Here is a 17,727-nt window from a genome sequence, read left to right on the forward strand (position 1 = left end):
ATATTTTCCTGGGCCGAAGAACATCTTCTATCCCTGTCGGCTGTTCATATCAAAGGTTCAGTCAATGTCCAGGCCGATTTCTTAAGCAGAACAAAGATTCATCCAGGAGAGTGGAGTCTAAACCCAGACGTCTTCCAGGTGTTAGTCGCGAGATGGGGTTATCCAGAGGTAGATCTCTTTGCCGGACACCAGGACGCGAAGGTACCTCAATATTTCTCCCTGGATCCGAACGGCCCTTGCTTGGGAGTGGACGCATTCGCTTACAAATGGGAATTCAAACTAGCGTATGCCTTTCTCCCACTGCCTATCCTTTCAAAAACCTTACAGAAGATAAGGACCGAAGGGACCAGAGTAATCCTAGTGGCCCCTTTCTGGCCAAAAAGAAGTTGGTTCGGAACGTTAACCAGTCTGAGTGTGGAGAGCCCTGTAATCCTTCCTCCCATCAAAGATCTCCTGCTCCAGGGACCAATTCACCATCTGGATCCTGAGAGACTACAATTAACTGCCTGGCTTCTGAATTCCTGATATTAAAAAGAGGCCTGTCAGAGAAAGTCATCAAAACTCTCCAGAAGAGCAGGAAACCTGTAACGAACACTATTTACGATAAGATGTGGAAAACCTTCTTAGGCTGTGTGCCCACGATGCGTTCTTTAAGCATTTCTGCAGCGGCAGAAAAGGCCTGCCATGTTCCCCAATGATCTGCATGTGATGTGCACATGCTGCGGAAATTTCCGCTGCGGTTTATCATTGCGGAATAAAATGCAGCACTACCAATTATTTTGCGGAAGCGATGTGTTTTCGCCGCCATTGACTTTCATTGGAACGCTTGGATTCCACATCACTGCATCTGTACATGCGGATTCCATGCGTTTCAATGTGCGGATGATACCCTGGTGTGGAGAACAGGAGACTCTCCTCCGGACCCGGGTACCATAGAACCTGTAAATAAAAGAAAAAAATAAATATTATATTTACCTTCTGATGGCCCGCGGTCTCCTTGTCTTAGCTTGCCGGCAACTCGCGGTGGACTGAAGGACCTGCGCTTACATCTTAGTCATGTGACTTCAGGCTCTTCAGTGTACCGCGAGCTGCCGGAAAGCCAGGACGGACCGAAGCAAGACTGCGGGGGCCACCAGAAGGTAAGTATAGATTTATTTTTATTTTTTTACCATTCTTTAAGGTCACAGTATATAAATCCATGCCGTTTGCATGGATTTATATAGTGTGACCAAGTTGACAAGCACTTTCCAAGTGATGTTAAAATCGCTTGGAAAGCGCTTGACAACCCGCATGCAGAAATGCATGTGGAGAACGCTTCACATCCGCATGTCGATCAAAGACTAGCGGAACATAAGTGGGTGAGAAGTTTTATGACAGCAGCCACCCGCATCCACCCTAGAGTAACAGACCTGGTTCCCCCCTGGGACCTTAACATTGTTCTGAAGGCGTTAACCCTTCCACCCTTTGAGCCCTCGTCAGCCATAAGACTGGACAGACTGACCTGGAAAACGGCTTTCCTGGTGGCAATAACTACAGCCAGAAGAGTGTGTGAACTGCAGGCCCTTTCGGTCAACAAACCTGAGAATTCAGGAAGATCGTCTAATTTTTCAACTTGACCCTTCATTTCTACCTAAGGTGGTCTAAAATTTCCTCAAATCTCAGGAGATAATCCTTCCATCATTTTGTGACAACCCAAAAGACAAAAAAGAAATGTAATTCCACACTCTGGATGTTTGGAGAATAGTACTCCACTATCATTAGGAAACCGAAGAAGGAAGGAAAGACAAGAACCTATTTGTCCATACACAAGGTCCAAACAGAGGAAAGAAGGCAGCAAAATCCACAATAGCCAACTGGATTAAGAGGGCGATTACGGAGGCTTACCAGATCCAGGATCTACCTCCTCCAGCAAAGCTCAAGGCCCATTCTACAAGGGCGATATCTGTCTCCAGGACCGGACAGTGCAGGAAGAAGGAAAAGCCAAGATCCCCCCCCCCCCCCCCCCCCCCCATCCAGGAAGGTATCCTGAGACCATCCTCAAGAGGTGAAAGGAACGGACGATTACCGGACCCTGTCTTTCAGCTGCAGGTACCAGCACCCCGGTCCTCCCCCCTCCCCCTCTCACCTAACATGGCGCTTAACAGCACTTCCACTGGGCCACTTCCTCCTTCTTACCCCTTATGCGCGGCAAATCTGCCGCGCTTTTCTCCGAGGGGGGGGGGGGGGCGTGTCCTGTGGGCGGTCCCGCTCCGACGCCCATATTCCCCCTCCTATTTGACCAATCAGGGCCGAGGGGCATAGTGACGCTTCCGTCACGCCCTCGTGCCTTCCGCGGTCCTATCATTGGGGGGCCTCTCAAGCCCGCCCCCCCCTTCCCATCTGCCTATCGGAGCCTCGCGCGCTCCGTCATCAACGAGCGTCCTCTGCACCGACGCCATCACTCTGCCGCACGCTGCTCCCTACTCCGGCGGCACCTACTGCGACCCACTCCAACCTCACCTTCGGAACCTTCAGGGGGACACGGAACCGCTTCTCTGCAGGATCGGGTAGGCCCTGTCCTGACACAAGGTCCCCATCCCTCCCTGCTCACAGCGCTCCCCTCTGCAGTATCCCTGGTCAGGTACATATGCCCAAACCCAGGGAGCCCTCAGTCCGTCCCTCTCACATTGTCACATACTACGCCTGTGCTCTTTGCGGTACTAAGTGGCCCGCGGGTCTCACTGCGGCCTTCTGCTCGACCTGCAAACCTCCCGCTATGCTGGCACCCCAAGATCCCCCCCCCCCCGCCGCTCAGGACGTGGTAACCCCCTCCCCTCCGGAGTGGGCTGTTGCTATGTCAGTCTGTCTCTGACCTCACCAAGGTTTCTCAATCTCTGGTGCAGGTCTTAGAACGCTTGCCAGAACGTTTGCCTATGTTATCCACGGCCATCAGCGCTCCGAACGTCCCCACAGACGATTCGCAGGCACCCCTGCCCCCTCCTCTCAGGGGCAGACAGACGTCACGTTCTCAGAAACGGATTCACGCAAGCTCATCCTCCAGCTCTCCAGACTCCAAGATGCTCCCTGCATCTCACACCCCCTCCCCGGAGGTCACCCCGGGATCTGACTCTGCTTCAGATTCAGACTCTGGTTCTGACTCTGACCAGTATTCCAAGGTCCAGGACATGATAGACAGCCTTATAACGGCTGTCAATCAGACTCTGCATGTTACAGAAGACGAGAGCCCGTGCCGGGATCTCTAACTAATCTTCCTTTTCAAGGTTCCAGGCTGTTTGGCTCCAAGCTAGATCAGATCATCTCTGATGTTACTGGGGGTAAGAGCACCTCCCTCCCCCAGCCCAGACCCAAACGCCCCCTTCAGTTCCGGTCCTTTCGTCAGTTCGCTCAACCGAACCCCTCCTCTCTCCTCTCAACAGGACCGTACTCCAGCACAGCGGGACAGGCGTAAACCCTCCTTTAGGCCCACGCCTAACTGGCGCCCAAAGAGTCGCTCCTCCAAGTCCTCTGGATCACAATCTCAATCCAACAGGTTTTCCTCAACATGACGGGTCACTCCCACCTGGGACTTCTCCCAGGGTGGGCGGCCGTCTCCTTCTGTTCACAGATTCTTGGCTCCCGGCAAGAGGATGCCTGCGTCAAAGAAATTGTGACTTCCGGCTACAAAATCGAGTTTGATTCCAGCCCACAATCGCGTTTTCTCAGGTCCCGCCCCCCACAACCATCTCTGCTTCCTGGTTTCCTCCAAGCCATCACTTCTCTTCTACGCTCAGGAGTCATAGTCCCGGTTCCCGTTTAGGAAAGGTTTTCCGGTTTTTACTCAAATCTCTTCGTCGTCCCAAAAAAGGACTGCTCTCTACGTCCGATTCTGGACCTGAAACAGCTAACCGACATGTACGCATCCGACAGTTCAGGATGGAGTCCCTCAGGTCGGTAATCGCCTCAATAGAGGCCGGGGAATATCCATGTTCAGTGGACATTCAGGATGCATACCTTCACATCCCAATCTGCACGTCACATCAGAAATTCCTACTCTTTTTCCTTCAAGAACGCGCATTACCAGTTCACTGCCCTCCCCTTCGACCTCGCCACAGCCCCGAGGGTTTTCACGAAGGTGATGGCGACAGTTATGGCCATTCTTCGAACAAGGGGAATTGTAATCATACCCTACCTCGACGACCTGTTAATCAAAGGCCCCACGTTCAGGGACTGTCTCCACAGTCTCCAGATCACCTTGAACACTCTCTCCCGGTTAGGCTGGCTGATCAACACGGACAAATCCTCCCTGGTCCCATCCCAACGCCTAACCTTCCTAGGGATGCAGTTCGACACGACCCGTGCCCGGGTCCTCCTTCCAAGGGAAAAGATGAACTCCCTACGACAAGGAATTCACATCCTCTCCGACCCAGGTCCACACTCCCTTCGCCTATGCTTGAGTGTCCTGGGAAAGATGGTAGCAGCCATGGAGGCAGTTCCGTTTGCCCAGTTCCATACCCGGTCCCTTCAACTAGCCCTTCTCTCAGCTTGGGACAAGAATCCGTCATCTCTAGATCGACGCATCAAGTTGCATCGTCAAGTAAGACGGTCGCTAATCTGGTGGTCCCGCCCTTCTTCCTTCAGACCCGGGAGATCATTCCTTCCGCTTCGCTGGCAGGTGGTCACGACCGATGCCAGTCTCTTCGGTTGGGGGGCAGTTTTTCTACAACACACGGTCCAAGGCCGGTAGAGTCCCCACGAAGTCTCTCTCCCATTAAAATTCTGGAGATAAGGGCGATTTACCTGGCTTTGCTTCACTGGCAGAAGATCCTGGCAGGGTTCCCAGTCCGTGTACAATCGGACAATGCCACGGCAGTGGCATACATAAACCATCAGGGAGGAACGCGCAGCAAGCCCGTCCTAAAAGAGGTGGCAAGAGTGCTACTTTGGGCCGAGAAGATGGTCCCGGCAATATCGGTAGTCCACATTCCAGGGGTCGGCAGGGCCTCGCCTCAGGAGAATGGTCTCTCCATCCCGAAGTGTTTCACCAAATCTGCTTACCGTGGGGCACGCCGGATGTCGACCTCATGGCGTCCCGGTTAAACCACAAGGTTCCGGCCTTTGTAGCTCGGTCCCGCGATCCGCTAGCAATTGCCCAGGACGCGCTAGTCATATCATGGTCACAGTTCCAACTGACCTATCTCTTCCCACCTCTACCTTTGATCCCTCGAGTCATCAAGAAGGTCAAGACAGAGGGAGTACCAGTTCTCCTAGTGGCCCCAGATTGGCCCAGACGCGTCTGGTATGCAGATCTGATAAATCTGCTTGTCGACCAGACCGTCCGGACCTCCTCTCTCAGGGTCCTATTCTTCATCAGAGTTCTCGTTCTCTGAATTTAATGGTATGGCCGTTGAGGCCGCGGTGTTGAAGACGGCGGGCTTTACTGACCATGTCATTCAGACCCTGATTAACACCAGAAAACCCGCTACCTCGCGCATATACCACAGAACTTGGAGAGCCTTTTTTCGTCACTGCGAACAAGATCAGCTAACTCCTAAGTCCTTTTCTTTGCCAGTCATTTTGGCTTTTCTTCAGTCTGGCCTAGAGGCGGGACTATCTCTCAGCACTCTCAAGGGCCAAGTTTCGGCCTTGTCCATTCTATTCCAACGTAACTTAGGTCCTGACCTGAGGACAGCTAGCTTTCTACAAGGGGTGGCCCACCTGGCGCCCCCCTATCGCCCTCCAGTGGAACCATGGGACCTTAATATGGTTCTAAGCGTCTTACAGCAGCCTCCGTTTGAACCCATTCAGGACGTTCCAGCCTCTCTCCTTTCCTGGAAGGTGGCTTTTCTGGTGGCGGTTACCTCTATTAGAAGGGTCGCAGAACTCGCAGCCCTCTCTTGTCGGTCGCCTTTTCTGGTATTCCATCAAGACAAAGTAGTGCTCTGGCCAGTGCCTTCCTTTTTTGCCAAAGGTGGTTTCCGCTTTTCACATTAATGAGGACATCGTTTTGCCTTCCTTTTGCCCTGCTCCAGTGCATCCACGGGAGAAGTCCCTGAACAAACTGGACCTGGTCAGTGCTCTACGTGTGTTCCTTTCCAGAACGGCCGCCCTTTGGCGCTCGGATGCCCTTTTTGCCATCCCTGAGGGTCATCGCAAGGGTCTCCCTGCTTCCAAGTCAACCATCGCCCGTTGGATACGTTCGGCCATCTTGGAGGCACATAGCATCTCGGGCAAATCTCCCACTCCCGGAGTAAGGGCTCACTCCACCAGGGCGGTGGGGGCCTCTTGGGCGGTCCACCATCAGGCTTCGGCCTCTCAAATCTGCAAGTCCGCAACGTGGTCTTCTCTTCACACCTTTTCAAGGTTTTACAAGGTCCACACTTATTCTTCGGCTGACGCCAGTCTTGGACGGAAGGTCCTGCAGGCGACAGTTGCTGAGGTCTGACCTAGTCTGTGACTATCTTCTGTTCTCCCACCCAAGGGACTGCTTTGGGACGTCCCATGGTCCTGTGTCCCCCAATGAAGCGATAGAGGGATTTTTGGTACTCACCGTACCAATGAAGGCTCCAAGAAAGAGATTTTACGGTGAGTACCAAAAATCCCTCTTTTAAATTCTAGTTTTTTCATGTGGAAGAGCATGGACACCCATGGTGAATATAGTGACACCCATGGTGAACATACAACACAGTGCAGATAGTGTTCTCACCTTTATTAGTGTAGTTGTCTGGGACTTGTGCTGCGACAACTGCATTTTTAAGGCCCTGTCACACATAACGAGATCGCTAGCGAGATCGTTACTACGTCACAGTTTTGAGATCGCTGGAGAGATCGTTCGGGAGCCGTCAAACATGTATAACTTGCCAACGATTTCGGCCGCCCCAGCGATCTAACTAACGATCTCGTTGGTCGCTGGGACGCTGTCACACAGCAGCTATTTCAACGATCCACACTCAACGATACACACTTTGAGGGACTGTACTGTGACAGAAAGGCGTACATAAAATTACCTTTCCGCGCCCACTCATCTTCGATTGGTGGACGCTACTGCGTTCTGATTGGCCGGGGGTTTTTAAAAAGGCGACGTTGGGGCAATTCCGCTCCCTTGTTCCTATCTGCGCTTTGCTTTCGGATCGTAGCAGTGTTCTCCGGGCAAGTTTCGTCCATCTGGGATTTGTTGAAGTCTTGTCAGCGTCCTGATTTTTGGATCCTAGTTGCGTTCTACTGCTGTGATTCCATTCATTTGTGGATTTTCTTCAGCTGTGACTGAACATTGACTTTTGGGTTTTTCAGGCACTGTATTTCTTTGTTTCCACGGTAAGTTATTTTAGTGGATTTTTATCACACTCAATAAGTATATATTTGCTTATATATTGGAGGCCATTTTTAGTCAGCAAATGGTGTGTAGTACTTTTTACTTTGTTTGAAAATGTTTCATGTATGCTCACTGTATTGCTATCCTTTTCAGATGGCTTTCAAAAGTGAAGAGTTTGTGAGGGAAATGATTGACCTCTACCGCTCCCTGCCGTGCCTTTGGCAAATAAAATCAACAGACTACTGCAATAGAGAGAAAAAGAGGGAGGCCTACCAGCAATTGATTTCCCTCTTTAAAAGGCATGGCCCCAACGAGAAGGTGGATGAAGAGCTGGTGAAGAGAAAGATCCAGGGTCTACGTACCGTATATAAGAAAGAACTCAACCGGGTGGAGAAATCAAAGAAGTCAGGTACCGGCACAGATGAGGTTTATGTGCCGACATTATGGTATTATGATTTGCTTGCCTTCACCCGTGACCAGGAGCTACCTCGGCGAATGGTGTGTACGATACGGCAGACCCCGGAAGAAGACCCCGACATACGGACTGACTCCCCTGTTGAAGATGTAAGTACCTTCTTTGCTTCCCTGTAAATAGCATTTATACTTTCAATGTACATGCCATAGTTTAGCCGCCCCTCATATTTGTTTTTTAGTGCACGTGTACCCATGCTGGTCATAACATACCTGCTGGATGTTGTAACCAAATCTTAACTTTATTTTTGTGTTCCCACAGCACCATTGGCAAGATGACGACATCTCGGCTACGGAACGTGGTATGGAGGAGGCGAGTGTTATGTCAAGGAATGAGGAACCTATGGCATCGGTGAATGAAGACCCTATGGCCTCTACAAGTGAAGACCTTGTGCCTCGGCGACAGAGAAAATCAAGGAAAAGAAAGGCCAGCTTGCTGCCATCGCCAGATCTAGTATCTCTGGCGAACAAGATTCTACTTCTGCAGACCCAGGCCAAGCGGGACAGCTTTGCAACATATGCTGGCGAGAGACTACAGAGGCTGGATGACCGACAGAGGGCGCATGCAGAAAGGGTCATGTTTGAGACTTTAAATAAAGCGGCAGCCGGTGAACTTAATGAAACGTCTACTGTACATACTCTGATTGACCCTGGCCATTTTCAACAACATTCTTGGACCCATAGGCAGGACCCACTTCACAGCACACCAGTGCAGAGGATCCGGCGTCCACAAAGCCTTGCCCCTCCCCCACAGTATCCCATGTGTTCTGATTCTTTTGTTTCCCCCAGGCACGGATACACAAATACAGGTAATCGATATGAAGAACTGTAGTGATGTTTCATTTCAATTTTTTTTTATTATTTTGTAAATATTGTTAATTTAATACTTATTTAAATTGTTAAAATTGTTTATATTTTTGTTTGTTTATAAAAACAAGGTTTATTGTCCTCTTTTTTAACTTTACCCCTGCCCTCTGATCTCACCCTGATTGAAATAAAAATGTTTTTTGGTTGCCTTATTTTCTGCTTTACCTCTTCCCGAGGGTGGGACCCCTCACCCCTGCCCTCCGATCCCTTCCCAATCTCCGTTCCCTCCCCTCCATTCTCTACCGTCTATTCCCATCCCTGCTCTCCGCTGGTGATCACCTCCTCCCCTTCTCCTCCTCCGGCTCCAGGCTTTATCACCTGTCTTCTGTCTTTTCCCTGTGTCCTCTGGTCTTCTTCACAGCTGGTTTTCTTCCCCTCCTCTTCCTACTTCCCTTCTTTTAGTCTTTGGGGTCATAGTCATGGTGCACGGTATGGCAATGATCTGCCATACCATGCACTATGAGTCTGACTCAGATTATAGGTTGTATATACTAGATTCTTGATAGGGCGTTGATCCAGGGAACTAGTCTGATTGCCGTATGTGGAGTCAGGAAGGAATTTTTTTTCCCAAAACGGAGCATGGGTTTTTTTTGCCTTCCTCTGGATCAACATGTTAGGTCTTCCTTATAGTTTTCATACTATGTTCCTATTCTTTCCTCTTCTCTCTTCTTCTTGAATTAGCTGGCATCTGTGAAAGCCGACTTCAGACGGCTTTCCTGCCCCCACCCAACTTCAGCTAATAATATCAATAAGTAGGCGGCAATGAAAGCCGACTTCAGACGGCTTTCCTGCCCCTACACTACTTCAGCTGATAACATCAATTAGTAGGCGGCAATGAAAGCCGACTTCAGACGGCTTTCCTGCCCCTACACTACTTCAGCTGATAACATCAATTAGTAGACAGCTATTAAAGCCGACTTCAGACGGCTTTCATGCCCCCACACAACTTCAGCTGATAACATCAATTTGCAGGCGGCTATTAAAGCCGACTTCAGACGGCTTTCCTGCCCCTATACAACTTCAGCTGATAACATCAATAAGCAGGAGGGTGTGAAAGCTGACTTTGGAGTGGGCTTTACTGCCCCTGCACTGCTTGTTTTAGGCAGTATCACACAGGATAGGATTAGATACACAACCCGTCAGGCAGTATCACACAGGATAGGATTAGATACACAACCCGTCAGGCAGTATCACACAGGATAGGATTAGATACACAACCCGTCAGGCAGTATCACACAGGATAGGATTAGATACACAACCCGTCAGGCAGTATCACACAGGATAGGATTAGATACACAACTCTTTAGGCAGTATCACACAGGATAGGATTAGATACACAACCCGTCAGGCAGTATCACACAGGATAGGATTAGATGTAACAAAGTGTAGACAATAGTGGATATAAACTAATTTTTTTTTATAAAAATATAAAAAATATAACCAACCAAATAATATCAACTACATAACAAAAAATAAGTTATTGGCTGCCGTGACGGTCATGGGCTGCCACAAATCTTGCCAGCATCACTCCGTGCTGGTGGATCTCTTCACTCAGTCTCCGTTGTGACGCCAGGAGATCTTGTAGTGTTGGGATTTCTACGGAGGTAATAGTTAAACTTAAAAGTCCAATAATTCTGTACATTCATCAAATTAAGGCTATGTGCCCACGATGCACCACTCCCGGGTACCATCCGCACATTAGAACGCGCTAATTACGCAAGTACAGATGCAGTATTGCGGAATTGGCGCATTATAATGCAAGTCAATGGCGGCGCAAAAAAACCACCTTATGCAAAATAATTGGTAGTGCTGCGTTTTTTTCCGCAATGATAATGTGCAGCGGAAATTTCCGCAGCATGTGCACAGCACATGCGGATTATCATTGGGGAACATGGCAGACCTTCTACCATGCGCTTTTAATGCGTTTCCACAGCAGCAAAAACGCTGCAGAAACACCTTAAAAAACGCATCGTGGGCACACAGCCTATCAGGTACATGTTTGGTATTTAACACTTACGGTTTTCAGGTTGCTCGGATGATGACGAGCTTAAGGACCACCCGGATCCCCTGGCACCACCGGCTAGAGAAAGACACAACACTTAATAGTACATGACAGCCCTATACTTTCCAAGTTGTATGGACCGTATTTTATGTCAAAGCATTACCGAAAGATGAAGCTGCACCTATATCACGGAGTGATGCTGGCGAGCTGGTAGAGGAATGCTGCTGGGGCTCCAGGGCTGGAGGTGACTCCCTTGGGGGCTCTGGGGCTGCAGGCGCTGGAAAACAAATAACATTAGATACCTAAGGTGATTGCAGTTGTAACTAATGTGCTGCCATATATTGTGTTAACATATTTTAAAACCACTCACCACGGCGGGGCAGGGTCTGTGACCGGATGCTGACGATTCGGTCGGCAGACCTATATTTCAGGTCCGCCAGCTTTTTACGGATTTGTGTAGCAGAGCGCTGCACCCCAAATCTCCGGACCAGGCCCCGACCGATCCTCTGCAGCACCGCCTGTTTATGGAGCACTGGATGCTCAGAGTGCGCATGGCACTCATAATCAAGTGCATCCAGGTGCTCCACAAGGTAGCACACCTCAGCATCACCCCAAGGAGATGCCCTGACCCTGGATGCCATAATGCTCTTAATAAGCTAGGCCGCAACTACGTCGTTAGACCCGCCCACGACGCATGAACGTCGGTAACCACGCCCACGACGCATGAACGTCGCCAATAAACCCGCGGTTTATTAGAGAACCCTATTGTGACTTGAATTATTAGCGTGTCGGACTAGAGACGCTGTATTGATAATGCGACATCTGTAGAACGCAGCAGTGTCTCTATTGTGACGGTCACACAGGAATACTGGTGTTTAGGTGGTTTTATGTAGAAATATGTATCTATATTTTTATGTAGGTATGCATACTTCTGTGTCTGTGAGTATGTGTGTGTATATCTGGTTATCTGTATATAAGTGTGGATATGGGTGTAGATTTTTATGTATCTGAATATGTATGTGTATATGGATGTGTATATGGATGTATACATACGAGTACAACAGTGGCGTACCACCATTGGTGGCAGGCCACATAACTGCTATGGGGCCCGTGGCCGTAGGGGGCCCGTGAGCCAGCGGACCCCATAGCAGTCTCCCCCATTCTGGAGTAGTAAGTATGTATTTATATATTTTTGTAAATCAGTCAGTACTGATAATACTGGAGGACTGGGGCTGCCTTTTACCCTATGGGGGGCTGCATTATACTGTGTGCTCTCCCATCCTGGTATACAGGGCTGCGGAGTCGATAAGCCAAACCGACTCCTCAATTTCCATTACTCCGACTCCACCTCCCTCATACATGGCTCATGTGATACATTAGGGTCATTACACTGTGCATGTGGAGGCTAAAAAGGAGGAAGTCACCATCGGGGTATCATACTGTGTTAAGGGGGACACTTTTGTTGGCATCACATTTTTATGGGGCTATGAAAGAGTAATTTAGGAGTTCAGAAAGGAAGAAAGGCTGGAAGGTTGTGGGATCTGCTCTTCTGTGTCCCCAACAATTATTTTCTTTTTTTTTTTTTTTTTTTTTGTGGGGGGGGTCCCAATTATAACTTCTGCTATGAGCTCCCATGATTCCTATGTCCGCCCCTGGAGTACACGTATGTGTATACGGGCCCTTACTATTGAAACAATGATAAACAAATCTTTTGCAAAGTTAAACACAGTTTATTACACAAATCAATACAAAACTGAAAGTAGTGTATAATTGTCAGTAGTTGCCCACTATAAGTTCTGATGTTGCCAAGTAACAGCACCAGGACCGTTAAAATACTGGCAGTAGTTGTCGCGGCTGGTTTTCGCATCCTGGGTGTTTCTGCCATATCCCACTGGTTGAAGGCCTGCAATTGCAGGATCGTTTGAACGCCATTCACCGAGCTCTACTTCCCCATTGGCTAAGTCCACAGAGTCCACGAACCCAGGCGGACTGTACGTAATTGCATCACGTCGACGAAGAAAGTTGTGAAGTGTGCAACAGGCCAAAACAACAGAGTCTATTGATGTAAGCTTCATGTTAATTGGCGTGTGAAAAACTCTGAAGCGGTTGGCCATGATACCGAAGGCATTTTCGACAACACGACGTGCCCTTGACAAACGATAATTGAAAATTCTTCTTTCCTGGGTAAGACTTTTTTGGGGGAACGGTTTAATAAGATTGGGATGAAGTGGGAAGGCTTCATCGCCGACAAAAACAAAATTAAGGTTACCTGTAGTCTCTGAGTTGGGAGGCAAGTGTAGGTCACAGTTGTCCAATCGCTCTCCAAAAAGTGTGTGCTCTAAAACACCACCATCAGAAACCCTGCCGTTCATGCCAACATCTACATTTATAAATTCGTAATTGGCATTAACAAGGGCCATCATGATGATGCTGAAATAGCCCTTATAATTATAAAAATAGGATCCGCTATTTGGTGGCTGAGTGATTCGGACATGTTTCCCGTCCAAAGCCCCACCACAGTTAGGGAACTGCCACAGCTGCTCAAAATCAGAGGCAATCTTTTTCCATTCCTCCTCCGTGTTGGGAAACTGTATGTAACTACGTAGACTGTGGTAAATTGCATTACATGTCTCCGGGATTAGAACACTGAGCATGGGCCTGGAAATGGCTGCAGAAAAATGCAAGTCTTGGAGTGAGCGTCCGGTGGCCAGGAATCTCAGTGTGACTGCCAATCTTTCATCTGCCGGAATGGCAGCACGCATCGCTGTATCCTTCCGTTGAATACGTGGCGTAACTCGTTCCAGTAACTCTTTAAAAGATTCCTCTGACATCCTCAGATAGTTGCGGAAATCATGAGGATTCTTCTCCTGAAGCTCTCTTACAAGTTGCATGTGGGACAATTCAGACCTCTTCTGCAGCCACTCTCTGGTCCACATGCGACGCTTTCGTTTGGAACGCCTCTGTAGCTCTCGTGCCTCATCTTGACGCCGAGCTTCCTCAACCAGCAATGCAGCAACCACAATAGCACACTGCCCGTCGTCCATGATGTGCAAACTGCAAACATAACATGAAAAGATGAGAACACTTTCAACAAAACAATTAACACAAGTATTGAAACTGTATATAAAAAATATCATGGAAAACCATATTCCATTCTGTTAGTGAGCATGACAGAAAATGCGCTATGTGGGTGCATGTGCATGAGACCCCTAAAATATCTGCCCATGCAAAAGCATACATATATATATATACAAATAGAAGCCAAGCCCTCCCTCCCTGAAAAGCAAAGATAACAGATAATTAGTAAATGTGATAAAAGAATAAAAATGGAAACGCATCTGAGACCTCAAACAATACCTACCTTACTAAAGATGTCTGATACGTTCAAAGCGGAGTCACAGCTGGAGAACGCTGCAATGATCCGCAAAAATCAGCACTAGTCCAATGAACGGATATTAGCAGCCCGGAGAACTCTGGTAGGATCTGCAATAAAGCACGAGGTCAGAAACAAAGGACGGAATCGCTATTCTGTTGCCTTCTTTATGCGCGTCCGGAAATGAGAACGCCGTAGCGACCACCAATCGGGGACGAGGGGCGCGGAATAGTCCAATTTATACACGCCTACGTGTCTCAGTTCTGAACCGCTGGACGAGGTCGTTGGCTAGGTGTCAAATACAGCGATGCACACTGCCCAGCGGGAGTGCAACGACCCAGGAATGGTCCAGGGAGCTTTGTAACGATCAACGATCTCGCAGCAGGGGCCTGATCGTTGCTACCGGTCAAACGTAGCGAGATCGCTAGCGATGTCGCTGTTGCGTCACAAAACCCGTGACGTATCAACGATCTCGCTAGCGATCTCGTTATGTGTGACAGGGCCTTTAGGGTCCCTATACACATTCGATAGCCGTCTGCCAAACACTACTTTCTTACTTGGCCATAAAAAGGACCACACGGCTGACATCAAGTGTTCTTCTGTTCTCTATGATAAAGCTGCCACCAGACGTCATGGCAGCGTCTTATCTCAGCATTGAAAAAAAGGATCTGTTGAAACTCAACTGGCCAGATCAGTCTCTTCCTGGATATACACATTAGATCAGGGTTCCCCAACTCCAGTCCTCAAGGCCCACCAACAGGTGATAATTGCATCATCTGCACAGGCAATAATTCCATCACCTGTGTAATACTAAGGAAATACTGAAACATGACCTGTTGGTGGACCTTGAGGACTGGAGTTGGGGATCACTGCATTAGATGATCTGCCATGTAAATACAGAAAATTTAATTCTGTAAAAATCAAATCAAGGCAGCAAATATTGAGACAGAGAATCATTGCCAGAGAAAGTAAAAATAATCCCAAAATTTTCTTTAACTACATAAATAGTAAGAAACTAAAAAATGATAGTGTTGACCCCCTTAAAGATAGTCTGGGTGAAATGGTGGATGAGGAAAAAGCCAATATGCTAAATGATTTTTTTTCAACCGTATTTACACAAGAAAATCGCATGACAGAAAACATGATCAGTGATAACAAAAATTCTCCATTAAATGTCACTTGCTTAACCCAGCAGGAAGTACGGCTGCATCTAAAAATCACTAAAATTGACAAATCCCTGGGCCCGGATGGGATACACCCGCGAGTACTGCAGGAATTAAGTAACGTCATAGATAGACCATTGTTTTTAATCTTTAAAGATTCCATAATAACAGGGTCTCTACCACACGACTGGCGTATAGCAAATGTGGTGCCAATATTCAAAAAGGGGACAAAAACTGAACTTGGAAATTATAGGCCAGTAAGCTTAACCTCTACTGTGGGTAAAATCCTGAAGGGTTTCCTAAGAGATGCTATACTAGAATATCTGAAGAAGAGTAACCTCATGACCCAATATCAACATGGGTTTACGAGGGACCGTTCCTGTCAAACTAATCTGATCAGTTTTTATGAGGAGGCAAGTTCTGGACTGGACCAAGGAAATACAGTGGATGTTGTGTATATGGACTTTTCAAAAGCTTTTGATACGGTTCCACACAAAAGGTTGATGCATAAAATGAGAACAATGGGGATAGGGGAAAATATATGCAAGTGGGTTAAGAACTGACTCAGTGATAGGAAACAAAGGGTGGTTATTAATGGAAAACACTCAGACTGGGTCATAGTTAACTGTGGGATAACTCAGGGGTCAGTATTGGGCCTGCTTCTTTTTAACATATTTATTAATGACCTTGTAGGGGGCATACAGAGTAGTATTTCAAGATTTGCAGAGGACACTAAACTCTGCAGGGTAATCAATACAGAGGAGGACAATTTTATATTACAGGAGGATCTATGTAAACTAGAAGCTTGGGCTGATAAATGGCAAATGATCTTTAATGGGGATAAATGTAAGGTAATGCACTTGGGCAGAGGAAATAACATGTATAATTATATGCTTAATTGTAAAACACTGGGCAGAACTGTCACTGAAAAAAACCTGGGTGTATTGGTGGACGACAAGCTCACGTTTGGTGGCCAATGTCAGGCAGCTGCTGCAAAGGCAAATAAAATAGTGGGATGCATTAAAAGAGGCATAGATGCTAATGAGAACATAATTTTACCTCTACACAAGTCAGTAGTGTGACCACACTTAGAATACTGTGTACAGTTCTGGTCTCCGGTGTATAAGAAAGACATAGCTGAACTACAGCGGGTGCAGAGAAGAGCGACCAAGGTTATTAGAGGACTTGGGGGTCTGCAATACCAAGACAGGTTATTACACTTGGGGTTATTTAGTTTGGAAAAACGAAGGCTTAGGCCATGTGCCCACGTAACATTTTTGTAGCGTTTTTACGGCTGCGAAAACGCTTGTAAAACAGTCTGCCATGCAAAGCAATGTGAATTTGGATGTGCTGTGCACATGATGCGCTAATTTGCGTGCCGAATTCGCATTGCGTTGCAAAACGCAGCATGACCATTTCTACCGCGATTACGCTGCAAATTCACGGCCATTGAGGAACATTGAAATGCAGCAACCCGCAGGTATATGTGGATTTGCTGCATTTCAATTAAATTCAATGGCTGCTATTTTGCAGCGTAATCACGGTGCGTGTGGTACCCGGGATGAAGAGGAGACTACAACTCCTCTTCATCCCGGCTACCACACGGTGAAAAAACGAAATAAAAAAGTTAAAAATAAACAAAACCTGTATATTCACCTCTCCGGCGGCCCCCGGTCTGCTCCCGGCCACGTCCTCTCTCCTTGGCGTCCCGCGGTGTACTGTCAAGACCTGCGGTGATGTCATTTAGTCACCTGATGGTCACGTGACCGCTGACATCGGCGGTCAGGTGATGGTCGCGTGACCATCAGCTGACTAAATGACGTCACCGCAGGTCCTGACAGTACACCGCGGGACGCCGAAGAGAGAGAGGACGCGGTCGCGAGCAGACTGGAGGAGACCGGAGAGGTTAGTATACAGGGTTTTTTTTTGTTTTTTTTATACTATAGATGCTGCATTTAAAGCATCAGTTGTTTACACATTATAAATCCATGCCTGTTGCATGGATTTATATTGTGTGACCAGCTTGTCAAGCACTTTTCCAAGTGATGCTCAAAATCGCTTGGAAAACTGCTTGAAGAAACGCATGTAAAAACACTGAAAAAACGCTTCTCTCTGGCAGAAAAAAACGCATGTAAATCTGCATGCGTTTTTTTCTGCCAGAGAGAGGCAAAAACGCTCTGCATCAAATCTGCTACGTGGGCACATAGCCTTAGGGGTGATCTTATTACTATGTACAAGTATATGAGGGGACAGTACAAAGACCTTTCTACTGATCTTTTTACTCTGAGGCCAGAGACGGGGACAAGGGGGCATCTTCTACGTCTGGAGGAAAGAAGGTTTAATCATAATCACAAACGGGGATTCTTTACTGTAAGAGCAGTGAGACTATGGAAGTCTCTGCCGCATGATGTTGTAATGAGTGATTCACTATTAAAATTTAAGAAGGGCATGGATGCCTTTCTTGAAAAGTGTAATATTACAGGTTATATATACTAGATTCCTTGATAGGGCGTTGATCCAGGGAACTAGTCTGATTGTCGTATGGAGTTGGGAATGAATTTTT

General features: G+C 47.7%; 1 protein-coding gene across 1 annotated transcript in view; it reads left to right on the forward strand.

Moving 5' to 3' along the window:
- The window catches only part of LOC141264219 (uncharacterized), a 37,935-nt gene extending 29,172 nt beyond the window's left edge, over positions 1–8,763 (forward strand). The window contains exons 5-6 of the mRNA XM_073676517.1: positions 7,442–7,852; positions 8,022–8,763. Coding sequence (XP_073532618.1) covers positions 7,442–7,852; positions 8,022–8,591 — 981 coding nt within the window. The 3' untranslated portion in view covers positions 8,592–8,763. The remainder of the gene's footprint in view (positions 1–7,441; positions 7,853–8,021) is intronic.
- Positions 8,764–17,727: the final 8,964 nt, after the last annotated feature.

Source organism: Phyllobates terribilis, unplaced genomic scaffold (genome assembly GCF_046119375.1).
Source record: "Phyllobates terribilis strain yellow unplaced genomic scaffold, ASM4611937v1 Scaffold_4__5_contigs__length_816908805, whole genome shotgun sequence".
NCBI classification, from domain to species: Eukaryota; Metazoa; Chordata; class Amphibia; order Anura; family Dendrobatidae; genus Phyllobates; species Phyllobates terribilis.